The 25,254-nt window shown below is 44.6% G+C and overlaps 2 protein-coding genes across 32 annotated transcripts in view; one reads left to right on the top strand and one right to left on the bottom strand.

Moving 5' to 3' along the window:
• Positions 1 to 25,254, top strand: part of GATA5 (GATA binding protein 5) — a 2,064,317-nt gene that overhangs the window by 510,458 nt on the left and 1,528,605 nt on the right. The window lies entirely within an intron of this gene.
• The window catches only part of NTSR1 (neurotensin receptor 1), a 280,712-nt gene that overhangs the window by 83,356 nt on the left and 172,102 nt on the right, over positions 1 to 25,254 (bottom strand). Inside the window, exon 2 of the mRNA XM_068262895.1 lies at positions 18,391 to 18,592. Coding sequence (XP_068118996.1) covers positions 18,391 to 18,592 — 202 coding nt within the window. The remainder of the gene's footprint in view (positions 1 to 18,390; positions 18,593 to 25,254) is intronic.

Genomic DNA, 25,254 nt, shown 5'->3' on the forward strand with positions numbered 1-25,254 from the left:
GGGGGAGTGCAACTCGCCGGACTGCCCATGCACCGACTGATGGATTTTACAAGGCCAGTTGCGGATGAACGGGAAGCCAGAAGAGGACCGCGTGGGAGTGATCAGGCCAGAGGAGGCTGGAGGAAGCCCCAGGTATGTTTGTTTTTATGCTGTGGCCCCATCTCTGGCACACTTTAAAGGGAAGGTCCAAGCAATTTAAAAATAAAAAAGCCACTTACCTGGGGCTTCCTCCAGCCCCCTGAATCCGTCCTGTGCCCTCGCCACAGCTCCGGTGGCTCCTGGTCCCCTCCGGTGGGGATGCCGACCTCGCCAGGTCGGATTCCTGACTGGCTTCTCCTGTGCTCCAGCATGCAGCTCACTGGTCGCACTGACGTCATCTGGTCTGTACTACGCAGGCGCAAAACTACTGTGCCTGTGCAGTACAGTCGGGATGATGTCAGTGCAACTCTGAGAGCCGCTCGTGCAGGCGCAGTGGACATCCTGCGCCGGAGAGAACCCCGGACCATCAGTGGTGAGCGGATTGCGGCAAGAGCACAGGATGGCTAGCAGGTGCTGGAGGAAGCCCCAGGTAAGTAGCTTTTTTATTTTTAATGTGCTTGGATGTATCCTTTAAAGGTTGGGAAGTCTGGCCACACACCCAGCTGCTTGGGTTACAAATCAGTGACCTACAGTACGTCTGCACATGCTTGCAGGAGGCACACTGGAGGTGGAGCCGTTTTTATAGGGCTGGAAACCACAATTGTACTTCAGGATATTGTAGTGGATCCATATACTTCACTATAGAGTCCTATTATAAGAGAGCTGATAGGCAGCAGCCATACCTGCACAGTAGTGGCTGCACATGTGATCACACTTCAGTATCTGTGGTAAAGGGCATCAGTATTCCAGAGGGGATGGAGACACGTTCCCCTGCAGAATATTCCTCTGCTCATTCTCTTCTGTTGCATTTACTGTCACAAAGTCTATTTTTTTCCCTTAACTTAATTTATTTCCTTATCTGCTCCACAATGCAGGCCAGGTGTGAAGGAGCACTCAGCACAGTGTGTGCCAGTCGCTGCATTCCTAATGACTGAGCGGCAGGAAGTGGAGACTTCCAAGGGCCGCTGGTGAGAATTAATGAGAAACGGGGCCCACAGTCTCACTGGTAATTGACAAATGTCATCGCATTCTATTTGTTTATAGAACTTTCTGACTGTTTTGCATAATAAAGTTATGTGTGTTTTGAATTCTGATATCCAGTATTCCTCTGAACATAAAAGAATGATAATTGCTGCTGTGCTCCTCTATCAGTAGTATTGTGATGTTCTTTCTTTGTACCAAAAGTCATTTCTCAGGATAGTCTCATAAGTGCTTTAATGCTTATTTCCCAGCAGTGTTCCCATGGCGATATCGTCACTTCACTAATGGGAAACCGGTTGGCACATCGCTCAGTGAGACGGTTCTCTAGGCATTTGGTGGCATTTGTTCTGAATCAAGTTTAACTTGTGGTAAAAGAGCACCACAGTAGCAGTAGGGTATTGTAGAAGCAGGAAATTTGGGCAACCGCTAGTGGCAGAAGTTTGAACACCGCTATTGAAATATCAGTTATGAGGGGAAATCTGTGCCCCCGTGGCACCTGATAAATATGGGGCATCAGGGCTTCCCACAATGCAAAATAAAGCTACAAATAGCCGGTGTTCAGGTTTCCCCTGATTACCGATATCTCAACAGGTGCCTGTGACGACACCCGAAAACCAACATCTTTGTGGTTTTTTTTTTTGCATTTTGGCAGTGGGGATTTGTGTAATATCAGCCGTGTGTGTGTGCGCGGGGCGTTAAAATTAGCCGTAGGGGCTGTGGTAATGGTTACCCAAGGGGGGAGGCTAAGTTTAGCTATTGGAGTAGGGAGGGGGGTGGTTAAGGTTAGCCATGGGGGGGGGGGATGCTTAAAGAGAGCCCGAGGTGGGCTCAATTTTTTTTTAAAAAAGTACGCTACCTGATCCGCAGGGGTGAGCGGATCTGGTAGTTGCAAAAACCACTGCTCCCCGTCGCTCCCGTGGGCCGCAATGGCCCACTTTCACTTGCCTTACCCCTGGGTCACGACGCTGCACTGAGAGACGGTGTTGTCTCTCATAGCAGGCAGGCGGGGGAGCGGCCCAATGGCAGCTCAGGAAAGCCCGCAGGAACGCCCCTGGCGGGTGTTTTAAACAAGGAATTCCTCCCCCCTGTGTTTACCTCCGGGTTAGTGACAAATCTGGTCTCTAAACTCGGGGGGCTATATCGTGGCAGGGGAGGGGGGGCAGAGAGCGTCGGTTGGGAACACAGAGCCATCTCATTAGGCAGAGAATATGGCTCTGTGTCCTAATCTGCCCTCCGAAGATCCACCTCGGGTTCTCCTTAAGGGGCAACTGCAGTGAGAGGGATATGGAGGCTGCCATATTTATTTCCTTTTAAGCAATACTAGTTGCCTGGCTATCATGGTAATTCTCTGCCTCTAATACGTATAGCCATAGACCTTGAACATGCATGTAGCAGACCAGGTGTTTCTGATATTATTGTCAGATCTGACAAGATTAGCTGCATGCTTGTTTCTGGTGTGATTCAGACACTATTGCAGCCAAATAGACCTGCAGGGCTGACAGGCAACCGGTACTGTATACATCTCACTACAGTTGTCCTTTAAGGTTAGCTGTGAGAGTGGGGAGGGGGTGGTTAAGATTAGCCATGGGGGGATGGTTAAGGTTAGCTAAGGCGGGGGGTGGTTAAGGTTAGCCATGAAGATTTGGTTAAGGTTACCTGTGGGTGGTTGAGGTTAGATACCACTAGTGGGAGTGTTCAGTATAACAATAGGGTTTTATTTACCGTAGCTGTAGTAGAATATTGGTATTTATTACTGATATTTTACTATAGTTTTTACCAATGTAACAGTAGAATATCAGTAAATTCACTTATATTCTACTATTGGCTTTTCTGGGAGCCCAAATCTTCCGCCACCCTTGGTTCATGTATGTGGGTGTTGCACCGTGTTATCCGTCAGTAAGAAGCAGAAAGTTTTGAACCAAGATAATACCAGTTATTGGTTAATGTTCGCCGCCAATAAATGATTCTATACTGTAAGGCTTGGTGGTGTATTCTCCACAGTCAGCATGCAACGCATGAGCTGGCGTGGAGGAGGTACACACACTAGCACAAGGAAACAGGCTATCCCTAGTATAGTGGAGGGGAGGACTGACTCCAATAGGAGATTGTGGCGCACAGAGCCGGTGCAGATCTGACAGCCACAAACAATGCTTACGTTATAACGTCTCAGCGCAAAGTAGCGCTGAGCGCACAAACCAGAACTGAGGAGATCAGGACAGGTAGACAGAATGAACGCTTGCTAGCTAGCGGTTACTTAGCGACAGCAAGCGTCCAAAACCAGACAGACTGGAATGAGGCAGCCAATGCGCTGCGGCGATGGCGTGCCTCACAAAGACAGGACAGTCAGAAAATAGCAGGATTAAGATAGATGAACGTAACACAGATAAATATACAATAAGTATGTTTTCCTAGCGTATTACAATTACAGCTATCAATGAAAACTATTTGTAACGTCTGACTAACATATGTATATATCGGCAATGAACCGATATATGACATAAGCAGGAACGCTGACTAGGAATGGAGTAACACAGGGAACAGGACTCAGAAGGATTCGCTATCTCTTCGCAGAGATAAACGCAATCCACAAACGGTAACAGAACAGGATTCAGAAGGATTCGTTATCTCTTCGCAGAGATGAACGCAATCCACAAACAGTAACAGAACAGGATTCAGAAGGATTCGTTATCTCTTCGCAGAGATGAACGCAATCCACAAACGGTAACAGGACAGGATTCAGAAGGATTCGTTATCTCTTCGCAGAGATGAACGCAATCCACAAACAGAACCAGAAGCAGGGTAACTACCTCAGCACGGGTGGTCACGGTACGCGCAACCTACCAAAACGTGCTGGAAAGCTGACTAACTGCACACAGGATATAAACAGTTCATGTACGTATACATCAGCGACACTGATGTATTAACGTAACACAAATACAAGGAAAATAATAAACGTGCTGGTATGCATATATATTGGCAATGAACCAATATATGATGCAAAGACCAGCAAAGTATCTTTATAACAAGAAACACGATCGGGGGCTAAAGCGACAGCAAGGCAGGCTTAAGCTGAAGCTATGAAAACCCAAGGAAACCCTGCAGGAAGCAGATCTTTATACTGAGGTCATCCAATGGGAGCAGACATGCAGATTCCCACACAGGTGAATGATAATCAGTCACAAGCTGACAGCAGGGAAAGACAGACAAAGCTATGCAACTTGCATGGAAATAGATCAGAACTGCCTGAGCTGCAGCACTAATACTTCCAGTAATAGCTGCTGCAGCAGCGATCATTACAGTACCCCCGCCTTTAAAAGCGGATTCCAGACGCTTTTCAAAACCGAAATTCCCAACAAAACAGTCTGACTGATAATTCATGATGACCGGGACAGCCCGGCAAGACCGAATTCCAGAATCAGTCCCCACAAGACTGGACCCATCAGAACCAGAACCTACAGAACCACGCCCATCAGTACCACAAGCCCCAGTGTGACACCCATCAGAACCATGATTTCCAGAAGAAAGCCCTCCGAAATTCCCTGAGCGATACCCACCGCCTTCCAGGAACCGTTCAGAAACGCCAAAGCCTTTGCAATGCCCACCGGTACTGTCTTTACCAACACAAAACCCACTGTTGAACCAGTCCAAGGTACCAAGACAGGTTTTCTCAGAGACCTCCCAGAACACCTTGAAGCTCCAAAGAGATCCCCATAGGTCAGAACGCCCCTTAGGCTCACATGGAGAACTATCAAGAACCCCTATGGAACCTAGGGCAATTCCCGAGTCAGGGCCACAAGGACAAACATCAATATCAGGGCTTTCAGGGACCAGAACCATCTCTGGGCATGCAGGCAGACTGGCAACATCAGAACGTGTTCCCACTAAGGAAGCATCAGAGCACGCTAACACCTTAGACACACTTGGGCATTCTGGCACACAAAGAACATCTGGGCACACCGGCACAAGAGAAACCTCTGGGCATGTCAAGGAACTGTGAGCCTCCGGGTCAGCCAAGACAGGACCAAAACCAGGACTGGCCAAAAAAAAATCATCATGACTAAACTTCGCAACCACTGGACTTTTACACGAGAATGCTGGATCAGACTTAGATGTCGCTGATTCCAGCAAAGTCAGTAACAAATCAGATTCAGGGGCACTAACAAAACAGGACAAATCTTCTGATGTATGCACTGAACCAGATAGGGACTCCACAACTACCTCTGGACTGGACAGAGACTCATTTAATACACTGGATTGGAGCTCATGAGGCGCTGCAGAACAAGTCAGTATTGCAGCAGCCCCCACTGGACTAGGCAAAACTGAGGAATTCCCTGGACAGGAAGGGGACTCTGGAACCTCTGCCACAGCGGCCAGAGAACTAGAATCTTTCAGGATACAGGGCTGGGTTTCAGAAACACTCATCAGACCGGACTGAAATTCTGAGATTTCTATTATTTTGACCAGAGAATCAGAATTATCCATGTTACAGGGCAAGACTTCTGAAACATTCAGAGGACAGGGCTGGAGTTCCTCGGCTGTTACAACACTGGAGAGGGACTCAACATTGGTTAAATCAGACTGTGTACAGGGCAAGGTATCTAACACACTTGCTGACGAGGACAATATTTCAATGGCTTCTGCTTTGCTGGGCAGAAATTCATCAAGTTTTATTAGAGCAGACTGTAATTCCAAAACAGCTGCTAGACAAGTGAATATTACTGCAACACCAACTGAGGTAAGCAGTGCCTCAGACCCTTCTGCTAGAGGGTTTGAAATATCCAAAGTACTGGGTGAAGCATAAGACTCTGCGACCACAGCTTCACTGGACAGGATCACTGAACAGTCCATATTGCAGGGCAAAACCATGGAAGCACCTGCTGGACAGCATAATGATTCTGTGACCTGAGTTTCATTGGAGAGATCTACTGCACAATTCATGGTACAGGGCAAATTTATTGGAAAATTTTCTGAACAAGGTAATAATTCTGCGATTTCAGGTTCACATAGCAGATGCTCTGAGCTATTTACGAAACTAGAGCGAGGTGTAGAAACAGGAAGATCAAGACACAATGTTTGCGCATCTGCTGGATCAGACAGGAGTTGAACTTTATTAACACAGGTAATTTCTGCAGAAGTGTTTGCAGAGACAGGCAAGATTTTTCTGGTGTCTGTTTCACTAAACAAAGAGTCATGAGTACTGGCTAGGCTGGACTCGGAAGTCAGCAGGACCTCTGGATTCTCTGCTGAGAAATTTGCGCAGGGCAAGGTTAAGAATGTATCAGTGGCTTCTGTTTTACTGGGAAGTAACACTGAGTTATCCATGGTACAGGGTGGAATTGCAGGAACTTCAATTTCACACAAAAAGAGCTCCGAATCACCTGCTGAATCAGCCAAAGGTGCTGAAGCAGGCGGGTCAGAACGCCAAATTTGCGAATTCGGAGTCACAAAAAAATCATCCAAAATCAGTTCCCACACATCAATCAATGGAGCCACAAAGTCATACTCACACACACCAGTTTTTATTAGGTTATAGGCAGACTTAATGCATGCATTCAATACCAATTCACTTTTTGCACTGTAAAATTGACAAAATGAACTTGAATCATTCTTCCATTCATTGACCAGAGCTTCCATCTCTCCTTTCTCAAATGGAGGATTCCAAGCATACTTAACAGGCAGATCATGGTTTGCAGATATGATTGTGGCAGGCACATGTATAGGGTTAATTAGCAGGTGATTGGCAGATTCCTTATTCTTAAGAATCTCCAATACCTGTAGCAAGTGTTGAACTGTAGTGTATGCAAACTTCCCTTGGTTCACAAATAAGTTGATTTGTTCAATACTCTGTAATATCTCATCATAATCATACTCAGATAATTCTTTTAAACAAAAATCTTTATTTTCCCTAGCCAGGGAGGAAAGTTCATTAGTAGTTTCATAAGTCCATTTAACTCCCCTGAAAGACAATTGCATTTCATTATCTGTTAATGGCAGAATCTCATTATAGGTCTCAGTCGCTAAGGATAACGATTCTGCAGATTGGACACGTTTCTTAGAACGTTTGCGTTTTGCCTTTGACCTTGCGGTTTTTGGTGATTTATTCAAAGCTGCAGGAAAATTATCAGTAACACTTTCTGCTTGCTGCTCATTCTTGCAAGCAATTGAAGGAGCAGCTGATTGGCCTGCTGCCAGGAGTTCATTTAGAGGAAAAGGCAATGGATCTATGCGCAACCAGTTATGGATCACAAACGCTAGAAATTCCAGTGGTCTCTCTTTCAAATCGGAATGATTGAGAACATCAAATGCCCACTGGAATAATTCCCCTTTAAACAAAATATAACTTAGTTGGAGTGCCCAGGTTGAAACAGGAGTCGCTTGGAGATCAGGATTGGTCAGGAACCTGGCACATTCAGAGAAAAACTCATTTTCTGTTTCAGAGCTAAGTTCTTCAAATTTCTTAAAGGAACAGGAACCATAATTAACAGTGTCATACTTTCTGGGAATCCCCCCCACAATGGGGATTGGTAATGGGGTTTTCATAATGTAAGGCTTGGTGGTGTATTCTCCACAGTCAGCATGCAACGCATGAGCTGGCGTGGAGGAGGTACACACACTAGCACAAGGAAACAGGCTATCCCTAGTATAGTGGAGGGGAGGACTGACTCCAATAGGAGATTGTGGCGCACAGAGCCGGTGCAGATCTGACAGCCACAAACAATGCTTTCGTAATAACGTCTCAGCGCAAAGTAGCGCCGAGCGCACAAACCAGAACTGAGGAGATCAGGACAGGTAGACAGAATGAACGCTTGCTAGCTAGCGGTTACTTAGCGACAGCAAGCGTCCAAAACCAGACAGACTGGAATGAGGCAGCCAATGCGCTGCGGCGATGGCGTGCCTCACAAAGACAGGACAGGACAGTCAGAAAATAGCAGGATTAAGATAGATGAACGTAACACAGATAAATATACAATAAGTATGTTTTCCTAGCGTATTACAATTACAGCTATCAATGAAAACTATTTGTAACGTCTGACTAACATATGTATATATCGGCAATGAACCGATATATGACATAAGCAGGAACGCTGACTAGGAATGGAGTAACACAGGGAACAGGACTCAGAAGGATTCGCTATCTCTTCGCAGAGATAAACGCAATCCACAAACGGTAACAGAACAGGATTCAGAAGGATTCGTTATCTCTTCGCAGAGATGAACGCAATCCACAAACAGTAACAGAACAGGATTCAGAAGGATTCGTTATCTCTTCGCAGAGATGAACGCAATCCACAAACGGTAACAGGACAGGATTCAGAAGGATTCGTTATCTCTTCGCAGAGATGAACGCAATCCACAAACAGAACCAGAAGCAGGGTAACTACCTCAGCACGGGTGGTCACGGTACGCGCAACCTACCAAAACGTGCTGGAAAGCTGACTAACTGCACACAGGATATAAACAGTTCATGTACGTATACATCAGCGACACTGATGTATTAACGTAACACAAATACAAGGAAAATAATAAACGTGCTGGTATGCATATATATTGGCAATGAACCAATATATGATGCAAAGACCAGCAAAGTATCTTTATAACAAGAAACACGATCGGGGGCTAAAGCGACAGCAAGGCAGGCTTAAGCTGAAGCTATGAAAACCCAAGGAAACCCTGCAGGAAGCAGATCTTTATACTGAGGTCATCCAATGGGAGCAGACATGCAGATTCCCACACAGGTGAATGATAATCAGTCACAAGCTGACAGCAGGGAAAGACAGACAAAGCTATGCAACTTGCATGGAAATAGATCAGAACTGCCTGAGCTGCAGCACTAATACTTCCAGTAATAGCTGCTGCAGCAGCGATCATTACATATACTTCCTGCTTAAAATAGCACCACCAGCATTGTTTCAGGTAGGGCTGTATTTCGGCCAAGGTCACATGGTAATAAGCTAGGATGATGGCGCAGTTTCCTGGTGTCACAAGATACTGATTGTAGGCACCTTCCCATATTACTTTAATGCAACATCACCTTCTTGTTCTACATGACAACATCAGTTTACTTAAGCCTGGTACACACATTCAACTTTGACTGGCCAATCATTGGCCAATAGTATCACTTCCATGTAGTATAAAAGTTTACCTGCCCAATCTGTTCAAAGTACTTAAAATATATTGGCCTTCACATTACATGGATGTGGTAAAATTGGCCAGTCAAAATGTGAGCTGTGTACCAGGCGTGCCGAGCGGACTGCTGTCTCAGAGTGGCTGACGTGTTCTGCCCTGGGCACCGGTACTTGTGGGACTGACAGTTCTACTGGCGAGACTCACCGAGTGCGATCCATTCATTGCTATCATTATCTGGCATCTATGCCTGCATAATACTTTTGCTTCATCACAAGTGATTCATTCCTTGTACAGGGTTTGCATACTGTAGAGCATAGAGATGTCGTCTCATCATGGGAGCCCCCCCAATGGTACTGACATTGGAATGGGTATATGCATGTTTTAAATGCATGGATGCATGATGTGAGCTGATAGTATTAGGCCTCATTCACTCTATACACGTTGCCGAAATGCGCAGGGCAGAGTGTATAGTGTGAACTAGGCCTAATACTATCAGCTCACATCATGCATCCGCGTATGGTATGCAATCAGCAAGAACATCAGAAGTGCATAGAGAGCACTTCTGACGTACAGACTATGCGCACTGCTGTGCTATCACACTGCTGCACGCATTTTTGCCAAAGCACATTGCTGATCCCATTCACTGTAATGAATGGGAACAGCAGCGCTACGCACTGCAATGTGGATAACGTGCGATCGGGCGCGCTTGCGTCCTGAAAGCACGGCCGTACGCGTTGCCTAATGTGAACTTAATGTGCAGCTTTGTTAGCTGCACATTAAGCTATTGCCAGGCACTTTCTGACGTTTAGTCGTCTTAGCCTCTGTTATGGTTTTTTATGTCTGCTTTTGTCGCATGTTTTTATATTGTAATTAGGTGAAGCAATTTTCCAGTTACCATCACAATTTAGGGAGGAATGTTATTAAACGATTTGTACCATTAGCAAAGTATTGGTATACCTTGGTGGCTGTGTAACCTGTTTTTCTATGCAGTTGGTTACCAGCCTTCCCCCGCAGCCAGGCCCTCCACCTTGCACAGACACCACTAATCACGCCTCGGGCTGGCCTGCCTGGAATCGCTTGGATCTGAGCCTGTGACCATCGCTGGCGGCCACACTGTAATCAGCTATGCCCTTTTAACTGCCCTAAAGATGATCCCACCCCCAGCTGTTGGGGGTGAGGAGTAGCTGCAGTCAGTTATGTAGTTGAGCCATTTATTGGAAGAGGAGGTGGAACTTTTGGAGCTATATGTATAAACTAGGTGTAACTCAAAATCCTTAAAACAGCATCCTAGAAAAAGCAGAGGTGCTAAGTCCAATACTGTAAGTAGAGTTCTGGCGCTCAGTCCACAATGTTGCGCTGGTAAGTCTATCAAAGGTCATCTCCTGGTGTTTCAGAAGTACACTTCTTTATCCACTCCTTGCAGGCTATCACCATACCCCACATAACTGCTCACTCACCAGATGATTTGACAGATAAAACTGTCATCAAGCTTGTGTCAGTAGAGCCTTCTGGTCTCATTGTTTACAAAACAATTGATTGTGGTATAAACACAGATGAGCGTGAAGTTAAAGGACCAGTATCAAACCAAATCTTCTAAAATGACAATGTGCAAATAATGTCTAAGTAGCTGTGTAAACATTTTCCTACTTTACAAGTAGGCAAAGCTGTAATTCATTGTGTGTAGATTTTCGCTAAGTTTGGAATGTCTCATTAGCATAGGTGAATCTCTGCAGTCGGACATGCTAAGAACAGTGTAATATTGAAGCAGAGCAATGGCTCTGGTACAAGGTTTCACACACTACAGTATTACAAATGTTTATGTTGCACATAAGATACATTTCCTCTGCTTTCTGCAGACAGCTCTCAGAGACAGGCAGTGAGAACTTTCTCTCACACAGAGGTTTCTCTCACACACATGTTTAACAGAGGCAGTGTGAGGGAATCCCCCCTCCCTTAATTATGCAGTTCATCAGTTTCGACCATCAGTGAAGTGTGAAAGGAATTTGATAACAGTAAACAAAGAGATAAGAATTCAAATGCATACACCCGTACTTAGCAGCCACTCCCAAACAATTCCTATCTCAATTGAAAAACACATGTTAATCGATGGTGTTCCTTTAATCACCCTTGGCATTACATATTAGTACATCTGGAGGCGTGGCCGGAAGCTCATGGAGTAAAGACACGCCTTGAGTGAGCTCCTGCTCGGACGCTGGCATTTATCCGTTAATTATCATTCTTTCCAATACTCACGGGTGCACAACATGCCTCAGTAAGCGAGCCACCTCCACGGCAGCCTTCTAGCCACGTTATGACCCGCAGGAACTCAGAAGTGGTAGCCAAACTGCAAAAATTCTGCATGGACACGCAGGACCAAGATGGCGCCGAGATACAAGAAGAGGAGACGCCATCCCCTTCCCTCGCTCAAATAATGGAGGCCATTACTTGCTGCCAAGGAAGTTTGACTGTTATTACCGCAAAACTGGAGGAGGTGAAGACGGATGTCTCTCTCCTCCGCCAAGACATGCAAAACCTGCGATCCAGGGTAACGGATACCGAGGCCTGCGTAAGTGAGGATGCAACTAGGCCTCTACAGCCTTCAGTTACTGTTGCACAAGCTGATATTAAATCTCTCAGAGAGCGTCATGAAGATCTAGAAAATCATAACCAGCGCTCCAACATTAGGATTGTGGGACTACCTGAACGTGCTGAGGGAAACCGCCCGGTTGAATTTACCGAACAACTGCTCATTGATCTATTCGGACAGGACACCTTCTCTTCAGTATTCATAGTGGAACATGCACACCAAGTGTCTCCGAGAGTCCCCCCTTCGAGAGCGGTACCATGCACTTTCATCTTTAAAATGCTAAACTACAGAGATAGAGACGCCATAGTGCAAGCTTCTCGAGCCAAAGGTGATGTCACATTTCAAAATACGCGCCTCTCCTTCTACCTGGACTACTCTAGAAGTTCAACGCCAAAGAGCACAGTTTATCGCAGTAAAGAAACATCTTCGTGATGCCAAAATCTCTTATGCTATGCTGTACCCAGTAAAACTTCAAGTGATCTCGAATTACCAAACACACTTCTTCTCCAGTCCGGAGGAGGCCTCTAGATGCCTCAATGGCGGACGACCGGCTACAAGCAGGAGGAATTCTCCCCGCCGAGATGACAACTGAACCACGCATCTTGATTATGCTCTATCACAAGATTTCTAGCAGGTACTGTAAACCCCTCCATCACGACTTTATTTCTCCCCCTCATGTTCCTCCCAAACTCTCATATACTAATGCGTCCCTAATAACCCGATCATCGGCTGTTGCAATTCCATATCACCTCATCTCCCCACAAGTTATGTACCTGGCCGGATGTGCACTAGACTTGGATTTTATTCCCTTCGCCCATTGCTCCTGGCTACTATCCCTCCGGTAGAGGACCCCCTGGAAACAAATCCCAATCCTCATTCCCCCTCCTCATTTGGTTCTCAACACTCGGAAATCAGCCAGGTGAATGGAATAAGGAAACTTATGTGGCAAACACACATCCTCTCACTCTCTAGATCCATATTGTTGGGGTTTTTTTGCTGTATCCATTAACCTACAGTATCTGACGTGTTCCATCAACCAGTATTATCTGGTTTCTCATTTAATATACCAGCTACAACTTCTTAGCCACCTCAAACAAAAGGTGCTACTACCATATGACTCCTTACTGAAGGTGCTCTATAAATAAGTTCTGTATCAGTTATCGCTCTTTACTAATCTGTAATATGTGGGTCATAAAGATATCTGTATATCACTTTAACTAAATTATGGGTTGATTGCACTATTTGATATGTGGATGTTCTCCTAACTCATGGGGCCGGGGGGTGCTTACCCTGTGTGCATAACCTTCCTATAGGTAAACCTTTCCAGATCTATACCCGATTTTAGTATAATAATATCTTTTATTACTCTGAAGTGTTGATGTGCAATAATCTGGACGTGCGGGTGGGTGTTCCCTTCGACTCCATGGCTTGAAGGGAAAAAAATCTTACTGCACCTGTGCCAAATACTATATAATTGTTATATGCATCATTATATGCTGTCCAGCTCTGAGGGAGTATTCTGTATTCACTACCTTTTATAAGTTTACTTCCTTATCTCTCATTTTGGAGCTATGTGTCTTGCTTGTTGTATTTCCGGTTTCCCCAAGTGAATGAGTTACACACATCAGTGTGTGCATGTGCTATCTTTTTAATGTGCTACCAGTTTTGGGTTCAGGTTATGCTCGGGGTTGGTTGGGCAGAACAGGATGGGTTGGGTGTTGGGTTGTTTTACATATTAGTACATCTCTCAAGACCACATTTTTCAAACAATAACTCTTAGCACTATGTTTGGACATAAGGTATCCATATAGATTCTTGTATAATAGATGACAAATCAGGTGTTTTAGATCTTGTGTAGCTGTAGCATAAGCCAAGAATAAACAAAACCAAAATTGAAAAAGTAAAATGTAAGCTTAACAGGTTAACAGAGTAACAGATACACCAGTTTGATTTAGTTATACGAAACTTAGGAATACCTGACAAGTATGATCAGGAGGGTAGCATACAATCTTCCCACAGTAATGTGCAGTTTTCATAAGCCATGCAAAGAAATTGCCTCACATAGTGTAAACCCATTTAAACTTGTTTATTGTCGGCTAAAAACACAAAACTTAAAGAGACCATGTCACTTTAAAAAGTGCCCCTAGGGGATACTTACCCTGGGAGGGGGAACCCTTTGGATCCTAACAAGGCTTCCCCTGTCCTCCTCCGTCCCACGGTGGTCTCGCTGTGCCCCTCGAAAGCTACAGCCGACAATTGGTCAGGCTGTGGCTGGCTGTGGCGCAGAAGCAGTAGCGACTGCAATATTTACCTTCCCCGGCTCCAGCGCAGTAGCTGCTCTCGGCTTAGGCGGAAATAGTGCAGACGCAAGTAGCCTGCGCAATAGTGCGGACTCGACTGGAATCGGCTATTTCCGCCTGATCCTGAGAACTGAGAGCCGCTACTGCGTCTGTGCTGGAGCCGGGGAAGGTAAATATTTACATGGACGCTGTTCGGAGAGGCCAAGCGAGACCACTGTGGGACAGAGGAGGACGAGGGGAGCCTCGATAGGGTCCAGAGGCTTCCCCCTCCCAAGGTAAGTACCCCCCAGGGGCACTTTTTAAAGTTACAGATTCTCTTTAAACACACAACTTAAATATATGTATGTCTGGCTAGGGAGCATACAATTGAGCATGTGTTATCACAGGTACAACTTGACGTTCCAGTGCGCATCAGCTGATTTCGGCTGCGTCTCTCCCGCCCACCTCATGTAATGTCAACTTGCTACTGCCTCCTATCGGCAATCCCGACAGGTTTCGTCCCAGATTGAATGTTACCAAGGGTATACACCCTTGATATTGTCCGGACTGCCATTAGGAGACAGTAGCAAGTTGACATTACATGAGACGGCGCGAGGTGGGCGGGAGAGGCGCAGCCGAAATCAGCTGATGCGCGCAGGAACAGTAAGTTGTACCCATGATAACACATGCTCAATTGGATGCTTCCTAGTCAGACATACATATATTTAAGTTGAGTGTTTAAGTTTTGTGTTTTGAGCCAACAATAAACAAGTTTAAATGGTTTTACACTATGTGAGGCAATTTCTTTGCATGGCTTATGAAAACTGCACATTACTGTTGGAAGATTGTATGTGACCCCACCAATGAGACCAGAGGGCTCTACTGACATACTGTACGCTTGATAACAGTTTTATCTGTCAAATCATCTGGTGAGTGAGCAGTTATGTGGGCTATGGTGATAGCCTGCAAGGAATGGGATAAAGAAGTGCACTTCTGAAACACCACGAGCTGACCTTTGATAGACTTAACAGCGCAACATTGAGGATTGAGCGGCAGAACTTTGGATTTACACTTTTGTATTTCAATAGTTTTTATTAGTTTTAACATGTATAAGAACAATATCAGCAGTAAAATTGCCGTTTTATATCATACAGCGCTATGTCCAAACTGGAAATAGTACAGGTAAGAAAGGAAAAAGAATACCTTTACATATCATCATAGGCATAACAAATAATAGACATATAACGACGCCCCCCAAGTAAAGTGACTCGGTGTTGAGGAGCCAGTGTGCTCAGAAGCCTGTTAACACCGCTAGAGGGGGTATCCGCTACCCATTCACTGAACCAACTATGGCTGGGCAGAGCTATCGACCTATAAGTTGAACAAGTGCTTATGAGGTCCTGCTTCCTGCGAAGCAGGATCTTTATCTCAAAGAAAAAAAAAGGGGGGGGGGGGGGAAGCACAACTGTTGAGAAAAATCAGCAAGGGGTGACCCTTCGGGGGGTGCGATGTCAGATCTAAGTTATGTAAGCTTATGCCTTATCAAGTTAGTAAGCCGCAGATGGGGATATAATAATGAAAAAGGTATAGAAGAAAAGAGAGGAAAAAAGTAATAAAATTTAGAGAGAAGAGAACCATGAGAACCATGAGAGCGGGGGCCTGCCATACTTCCATGAAGCAAAACATTTTTCCATAAAGCAAAATAGCCCAGGTTAGTGGTGCCTGAGTTGGAAGTTCAACTCGGACCCCAACATATAGTTTATGAGTGGAGACCATATTTTATCAAATTTTTTCATGATGTCCATTAGTCTAGCCTTAAGTTTTTCAAAAAATAGGATGTGGCAGAGTCGTTGCTTGACCCGGTCAAAGGACAGGGTTGTGGTATTCCAAGCTGCAGCGTGTGCAAAGGGTTTTTGGGAATTGGAGTATTGAGTAATGATGAAGCCCAAGTACAAACTCTTAACCATAACCTATGTACTTTCCTGCATTTCCACCATATGTGGGTATGAATACCGACCTCTGTGCAGCCCCTGAAGCAGTTGCAAGAGGAATTTGTTTCGATCTTCGACAGCCTTTGATGGACTAGGTACCATCTAAATAGTAATTTATAATTGACCTCAATCAGATCAACATTAACTGAAACATGGGGAATGTTATTCCATATATCTTGTAGATCATCTAGTTCAATTGTGATACCCAGTTCTTTTTCCCATTTGATGATATACTCAGGCTTACGTTCAAAAAACATTCGTGACAAGTCTTTATATATCATGGAAATTGTACCTGAGGAGGATGGGTCTGTGGCACAAATAGCTTCATATGATGTTCTAGATGGAAGGAAGGAGGAAGCAGATAAGTTAGCTTTCACAAAGTGTGCTATTTGCATATATCTAAAATGTTCATTGGAGGGCAAATTATGTTTCTCTTTCATATAGGCCAAGGATTTAACCCCCTGGGCATTAGTTAGGTCACAAATCTTTGTCAACTTAGCCTGGGACCACCAATGGTAACTAGTAGGTGATGTCAAGCCCGCTGGAAAGGAGGGGTTGCCCAGAAAGGATGCCAAAGGACAATGTGGCGACATAAGTTGTCCTGAGTACTTACAGCTATCCCATATTGTAAGAGAATTCCTAATTATAGGGTGGGAGAGTTTATTACGAGGGGAAGGGGGGATCCAGAGAAGGTTTTGTAATTTAATAGGAAGAACAATATGTTCTTCTATATCGACCCAGGAAGGCCTCTCTTCACTTGTGTGTCAACTGGTCAATGTGGCCAGTTGAGCCGCTTTATAGTACAGTTTTAGGTCCGGGACTCCCAACCCCCCTTTAGACCGCAGCAGTAGCAAGTATTTTTTCTTGAAGTGAGGTTTTTTTGAGCCCTATATAAAATGATTTACTTTATTCTGAAGGGTTTCCAGAAACGCGGAAGGGACAGAAACAAGAAGTAGCCGAAAAGCATAAAGAAGTTTTAAGGAGAAAGGTCATCTTGATGGCCGCAATCCTACCCTTCCATGAGATTGAATACCTCTTCCAACACTCCAGCAACCTACAAAGACCCTGGAATAAAGGGGGGAAATTGTACCGAAATAGTGTGTCAGTTAGTGAGGTATATACTCAAATATGGAAGTTTACATTGTTCTACTTGGAATTCAAATGTTTCTTGGAGGGCTTGCATTAACAAGGGAGGCAAGGATATGTTCAGTGCCTTTGACTTCGTGGGGTTAATATGAAGCCCTGAAACCCTTCCGAACCGTTTTAAAATATTGGTAAGTGTAAGAAGGGATTTAGTGGGGCGAGTGATACACATGATCAAGTCGTCGGCAAATAATGCAATTTTGTGCATTCTATTACCCAACTGTATTCCTTGTATTTCTGAGGTGGTACAGATTAAAATGGCTAAGGGTTCAATAAGTAGAGCGAAGAGTAGTGGGGACAATAGACAGCCCTGTCGAGTGCCACGTGTGATGCTAAAGGGAGAAGATTTAAACCTTTGATAAACTACCGCCGCCGATGGTTTTGAGTATAACGCTTTGACCCAGGAGATCATGTTGTTACCAAAGCCCCATTTTTGTAGTGTAGCCAACAGATAAGACCATGAAACCGAGTCAAAGGCTTTTGTAATATCTAGTGCTAACAACATGGAGGGGTTCGAGGTAAGATGTGCGTGATGTATTAAGTGTACTAGCCTACAAACACTATCTCAAGCTTGCCTTCGAGGCATAAAGCCCACTTGGTCGTTGTGGATGAGCGCATTGATCTCGTTGTTTAGTCGATTAGCCAGAATTTTGGCCAGAATTTTAATATCTATATTTAAGAGAGAAATGGGGCGGTAGTTGGACCAGATTTGATGATTTGTGTTTGGTTTAGGGATCATACTGATGAATGCTGAAAGGATTTACACTTTTGGAGGTGATCTGTTGAGACACCACAGTCCCTTGACTTCTATTGTTCCTGCAGGATCGTCAAATGCAGTTACCACAACAGAAAGCTGTTTGTTTCTTTTCTGCCTTTTCTCACCAAAGACTAGAACTTTCTGGTCTATCGGGAGCTACGGTAGTTTTCCTAAACGCATGCATTTCAGATTATTCTGTTTACAATGTAAATGGCAGTCTATTATTTCCATTAATACAAAGTGCTTCTTTCCAAATTCCAGATACACCATAGGCTGTCTTTGTGGTGGGAGGGCACTTTTGTCAAAGTCAGTAGATGAGCAACATAGTTGCAAACAAACATGATGTGACTTTTCAGTATAATTAATATAAAGAAATGATATACATACGAAGGACTCGGACGCCATGTTTTAGAGACTGGATGCGGCTGGGCTCCATAGACATGCTGAGAACGGTTTGCTGACCACCGATGGTGCACACCTGGTTTTCTTGGTGGGCCTGCTTGACCATGATGATTAGCTGGTTGGCTATGATGGTGTTGAGGACAGAGATCACAAGCATTGGGAAGATGAAGGAGAGGAAGGCGTTGACCTAAAAAACATAGAATTCAGAAGGATGAGATGGTTGCCAGGAACGGAGGCTAGGGAGCTTTGTTAGAATAAACCTGAAGTGAAAATAAACTGATAAAATTAGCAACTAATTCTAAATAGGATTTTCCTGGAATCCCACAGTGTTATTTTGAGGTTACAGTACCGTACGCCGTTTAGGTAAGTGGAATTCTCCCCCCCCCCCCACACACACAAAGCATTCTGGGAGGCCAGGTATATTGTCTAATGACAGGACTAAAGAGGTCGCCCCCTGTGATTAATCTCAGAATGGAGATTGGGGTGTGGAAAGATTTAACAATTGGCAGACACTGACTAAAACGATTACTGAATGAATATTGTGAAAAAATAAGCTATTTTTTCCAGTACGTGACTTTCACTACAGTTCCTCTTTAAAGCTTAAATGGAACAGTTGATAGAATGTGTAACGGTCTCCTTATGCCATGGAATAAAATGTTGACACCATTTTACGCTTGGCCTTTTGTAGCAGGAAAGCGGAGAGGGATGATAATGGGATATTAATATCATGTCTAAATGGAGATAAATGTTGCCCATTTCTGTCCAGAATCCCCTTTCCTTGCTTAATTAATTTTTGAAGTGGCGTGAGATTCATCATAGCCCTGCACCAAGCCATTAGCAGTTAAGGCGCGTGCGATGCTACTACAGAAAGGACTTGGCTATACTGCTAATTGCCACTGGGTTAATTGGTTTAAATAAATGTTAATTAAAATGAGTAAAGCTTAGCTTGCTCTTGTCCTTGAGGCCCGCAGTTGGAAATCTCCAGTTTATGTAATTACCTGAGGGGGGCGCCAGAGCTTCCAAGCTGTAAAATAAATCTAAATTTGGAAAATTAATTTAGGTTCTGAAACCTCAAAGTGCAATTCCACTTTTGTTAAACAGATGATATAATCTATATCCGTGCCAAACAAGCTGTAATTTATTTTAATTAAACCCATCCCCAGAAGCTAGAACTTTTAACACTGGCAGAAAAATTCAAACTAAGCCTGCCTGAAAACCATGGCAACAGTATAGAGTTTGGTATAGAAGACTTCTTATAATTGTCATGGCAACAGTACAGAGTTTGTATAAAAGACTTCTTACAAATCTCTCAATATCTCTCTGGCTACTTTCACACTAACCCGTTGTGTTGGCCAATAGAAACAAATAGCAAACGTGATGCGGTAATATTGTAAAGTAGTAGGCCGTTCACATTGGCACGTTAGCAGTGCGATGCACCTGAATCGCGAGCGTCCAGTTAAAAATGGCACCAGCCAAATAATGGCGCCTGGTTATGCATGATATATTTTTAAAAACAACCTTTATCGTTTTTTACTAAAAACGGTATTTATCATTTTTACGAAAAAACAATATTTATCGTTTTTACGAAAAACAATATTTTTCGTTTTTGAGAGTTTAAAGTTCCTTTCCTGGATATGTGTGTGTGTGTGTGTCTGTATCTACAGTGTGTGTGTGTGTGTATACATACAGTGTGTGTGTATATATGTTGTGTATGTGTGGGTGTATATATGTGTGAGTGTGTGAGTTTGTGTGTATGCTTATGTGTCTGTGTGTGTGTATATATGTGTGTGTCTGTGTGTGTATATATATGCGTGTGTTTGTTTGTGTGTGTGTGTGTGTGTGTGTGTGTATATGTGTGTTTGTATTTATGCAGGTATATGTGTGTGTGTGTGTGTGTGTATGTGTATATTCATATATATATATATATATATATATATATATATATATATATATATATATATATACACACACACACACACTGGGAGCAAAACATTGAAATTCAACACATTTCAAAACAATATTTATCGTTTTGTGACTTACATTTCAAAACGATATTTAGAGTTTTATGGAAGTCATAAAACGATAAATATCGTTTTTAGTGCGGCGCCATTTTTAACTCATGATGCAGCGCCATTTTTACACTGTAGGCTCTGGTGCCATTTTTAACTGATCCCCCTGAATCTGTTGGAATAACGTGAGGCATGTTATGCAGTACTGTACAATGTCCATGTTTACAGTGCACAGTCACTCGGTAGTAGCTCAGTGCCAGCGCTCTTTTCGTGCTCCTGATTTCCTTGCAATTGTAACATGAAGCCAAGTCTTTATTATTATTATTATTTAGTATTTATATAGCGCCGACATATTGCACAGCGCTGTACAGTGTATATATATATATTGTCTTGTCACTAACTGTCCCTCAAAGGAGCTCACAATCTAATCCCTACCATTGCCATATGTCTATATTATGTAGTGTAAGTACTGTAGTCTAGGGCCAATTTTAGGGGGAGCCAATTAACTTATCCATATGTTTTTGGAATGTGGGAGGAAACCGGAGCGCCCGGAGGAAACCCACGCAGACACGGAGAGAACATACAAACTCTTTACAGATAGTGTCCTGTCTGGGATTCGAACCAGGGACCCAGCGCTGCAAGGCGAGAGAGCTAACCACTACGCCACCGTGCTGCCCCCACGACATGCACACTCATTGACAAGCCTGTGTCGAAGAGGTTTGGGTGGTGCCAGCACTGGAACGGTGAGCTGGAAGAGATGGGGAAGCCTCTTCATTATTCAGAGACTTTGCTCTACCGAGGTAAGTATCTAAATAAGTCACTTTGTTTTACCTACAGGTACACTTTAAAGGTAGCCATACATCTAACGACTTGGTGGCAGATTGATAATTATGATCGGATGAAAATTGGTTCCTCCAAGTGCATGCCTGATGTGATTAATTTGGGGACCGAGCATGTCAATTGGACATGCTGCAAGATGTCAGGCCGTTGTGGTCGATTGGTTGCATGGCGGTAATGGCAAGACATATCGGGATGTGCAACGAATGCAATGAAACCCCCTGCACTGTTTGAATTTATACATTACCTGTCCTGTGTCGCAGTGCCCATCTGTTTTCCCAATCCGCTGCTCTTCCATTAGCGGTATAGCATGTGGTGCGTGTGATGTCACGCACAACACACTGGCGGCCTGTATACAGCTAATGGAAGAGATGGACAGCCACTGCGACACAGGATAGGTAATGTATAAATGCACACATGTACATTTAAACACCAGGGGGGCAGTGGCAATGTGGCTGAGTCAGTCGATTCCCAAAAGATTTCACGCTGAAATCGATCGGGAATTGGCCTGCAGTGTATGGGAAGCTAACCTCTCTCTCCAATCAGATTCGATCAGAGAGAGATTTGTCTCTTGATCAAATCTGCCCATCATCGCTAGATGTATGGCTACCTTAGCTGTTTGTTGCCTGTATTGATTATTGGTAACTAGTCGTTGTAGAGACTAGTATCCTAAAACTGCCCCAGAATGTCACATTTTTGCATAATTGTAAATCTTTAAAAAGTGTCGAATGGAAATCAATCATTAGCATTTTGTATCATCATCATATGCTACAATATAATTGCCATTGGGATGTTAAATAAACTCGCTGTCACATTGAAAGAGGTGTTTATATGTTAGGTGTTAATGTCCATCTGTAACAGCAGGAATCAGTTGTAAATTCACTGTCCGCTCATTAAGCCGATGTCTGGTCTCTCTTAATATACTTACCTTGTTGGTTTATATGCATCTTTCTGACAAGCAGTACCCCTCCTCCTCCTCCTCCTCCATAATGAAATTCATAGTGTCTGAAGAACTTTTTCTTTTTTTGTATTCATCTTCAGCTAATAAACTCCCGACACAAGCAGATCAATAGCTGCATTCCGACGGCTGTCAGTTTTGGAGGATAAAAACCTTTCCTCAGCAGGCTTCCTGCTTTTTGTGCAGCCTCTGGCTTTTTATTATCCTGTTCGCGGCCCAGCGGAGGAGCAGATAAAAAGATTTCTGGCCAGTGATTAAGATCGGCAGAGCGAGCCAAAACTATCTCATTTTAAGGGGGAGAAACCCCAGCTCTCTCCGAAATGATTAATCGGCGATGTTCCGAGGGTCTAACATTGCTTCTCACTTTATGAAACGCTTCACCTGTCCTTCAGTTCCTCGCCCGCTAGCTGTGTGTGTGATCTGCTGCGCCTCACACAATTTAATCAGCCTATAGAACGGACCTGCACGGAGGCGCCATGCTGATCGCCGGGAATGAATTCCATCTATCTGCATATGGACCTGACTGCAAATATGAATTCTGTGTTTACTTTATGCAGCAGAACTAGCCAAAGGTCAAACTGTTTATAAACCGACACAGCTCCTTAAAGGCGTACATTAAGGAGTCCGGCAGTGGCATAGCTATGGAGTTGGTTTTGTCAGATTTTAACTGCCTACTTTTTTCATGATAGTGGTCCTTTAAGCAGAGAATTTATTTTAACTTAGTCAGTAAATGGTATAATCCTGATTCAGAATTTATTCCAGTACAAAACACTACTGCTAACCAGTAATCTGGGAGATAAGCAGGTGCAGGAAGTAGGCAAGCTAGCAGAGTACTAGAGCCTAGCAACAAGAGTATATGAATTACCTCCTTGCTGAGAAATCTGTTAGGTGCACTGAGTTTTCAATATCAGACAGCAAAGGGAGCTAATGAGCTTAGTACTTTGAGCAGGAAGTGAAGCCACACTGGATTCAGAGGATGCTGCAGGAAAGGCAGTTGGGTAAGTATAACACAGTGTTGGAGAGGTGTAGCTGTGGCCACATTTAAGGATCAGAAGCAATCTATATCAGCTTGAGCTAGGTACACATGCTAGATGACACTCGGCTGGGGTGCCATTAACCTCCTTGCCGTTCTAAAAAATCCGGCAAGGAGGCAGCGCCGCACTTTTTTTAAATTTATTTTTTTTAAATCATGTAGCGAGCCCAGGGCTCGCTACATGATAGCCGCTGAGCGGCGGCATCCCCCCACCCACTCCGATCGCCTTCGGCGATCAGAGTATGCAGGAAATCCCGTTGAGAACGGGATTTCCTGCAGGGCTTCCCCGGTCGCCATGGCGACCAGGCGGGATGATGTCACCGACGTCATGGACGTCAGAGGGAATCCCGATCCGCCCCTTAGCGCTGCCTGGCACTGATTGGCCAGGCTGCGCAGGGGGCGGGGGGGGCAGCTCGGCGCGGCGGGTAGCGGCGAATCGGCGGCGAGCGGCGGCGATCGCGTACTACACGCAGCTAGCAAAGTGCTAGCTGCGTGTAGGAAAAAAAATTATGCAAATCGGCCCAGCGGGGCCTGAGAAATCCTCCTGCGCAGGTTACCCCGAACTGTGTTCGGGATAACCGGCAAGGAGGTTAAGGACCACCTCAGCTGGCAATCTAGCATGTGTGTAAGGAAGCCCTTCCCCGATGATGCCTGATCAATCCCTGAATTCATGGTTTTCTTCTTTGCCCCTGCCCACTAGAAATGGCTCAGTCGTGGTCCACACATCACCCCTCCTCCCTCCCCTCTCTGTAGCAACAAACTGGCGGTGTGTCTGTACAGCAGTCAACACCAAACTGTCGCTCAAGGGATCGAGTCCCAGTCCTTGTGGGAAAGTGATCCAGTGTGTGTGAAGCCCCGGGAGGAGAGACTGTGCAGACAATGTGAACCGGGGGTCTTGGAGGATGAGGCCCACTTCCTGTTACACTGCAGCAAATACACACCTGTGAGGACTGTCAACTTCCAGAGACTCTCTGACCAGATCCAGGATTTTACCTCAACAGATGAGGAGAGGAAACTCTACATCCTACTAGGGGAGGAGGAAACAACCGTGCAAATAGCTGCCCGATATGTCACAGCCTGCCACCAACTGAGAGGAACATGATACCACATGGACTGTGCTCCCCCAATACCCCCTATGGACAGTATAGCCCTGTCCGCCATACTGTCCCTTACATCCTCCACACACCTATAGACTATTTACCCCAACCCCCTATATCCTTCCCCTATTCCCACAATCCCCCCCCCATGTTAATGATTTGTTTTGCTAAATGTATTTGGTCCTGCCAATAAAGCTTTTTTGAATTGCATTGGTGTACCCACCTTTAGAAATACTGCTGTAATACTCCGTATTGATGACAACAGACCTAACAGATCCCTACTCCACCAGCGCCCATTTTCTGGCAACACTCTGCCAAGTCAATGCAGCGGCAGAAAGAGCCATAAAGAGCACATTTCAGATCATGGTGGCTGTCCACTATTGACATATATCACTGTATAGCAGCTGCTTAGCCACAGGCCGCCTGATGTTTCTGTATGCGCTATTTTTGCACACAATCCCTGGAACTTGAGCTAGGAAGACCAGGCTGCCTCTGTGCTGAATAGGCAGTAGATTTATCTGCAGAATAGGACAGCCGTTTGCTGCTAAACACACATATTTATTAGCAGAAGAGACAGGGAAGTGTCAGCTTAATGCAGTATTTGCACTTCTGCGGCTGCTTGCGTGCCTTGGTGCAGATGTTTGTGCTTATTTATAGACCCTTTACCATATGTACGGCACTTAATATTCAAGGCTGGCATCAGATGTAATCACACACATCATTTAAGAGCAATTTCAGACCTGGAGGGCTCTCTGTGGGACGGTTCAATCACTTACACAGGTCAAAGCGCGGCAGATAGGCTTGTAATTAATTTGATCAGATCTCTTTAAGCCCCTCGCTTGGCTCCGATGGGATTCTTCTGATCCCCTGTGGCGCTCAAGGGGAGAGCATGCTGTTATCTGTCTGTAAACTCCT

This window comes from Hyperolius riggenbachi, chromosome 12, assembly GCF_040937935.1.
Source record: "Hyperolius riggenbachi isolate aHypRig1 chromosome 12, aHypRig1.pri, whole genome shotgun sequence".
Lineage (NCBI taxonomy): Eukaryota > Metazoa > Chordata > Amphibia > Anura > Hyperoliidae > Hyperolius > Hyperolius riggenbachi.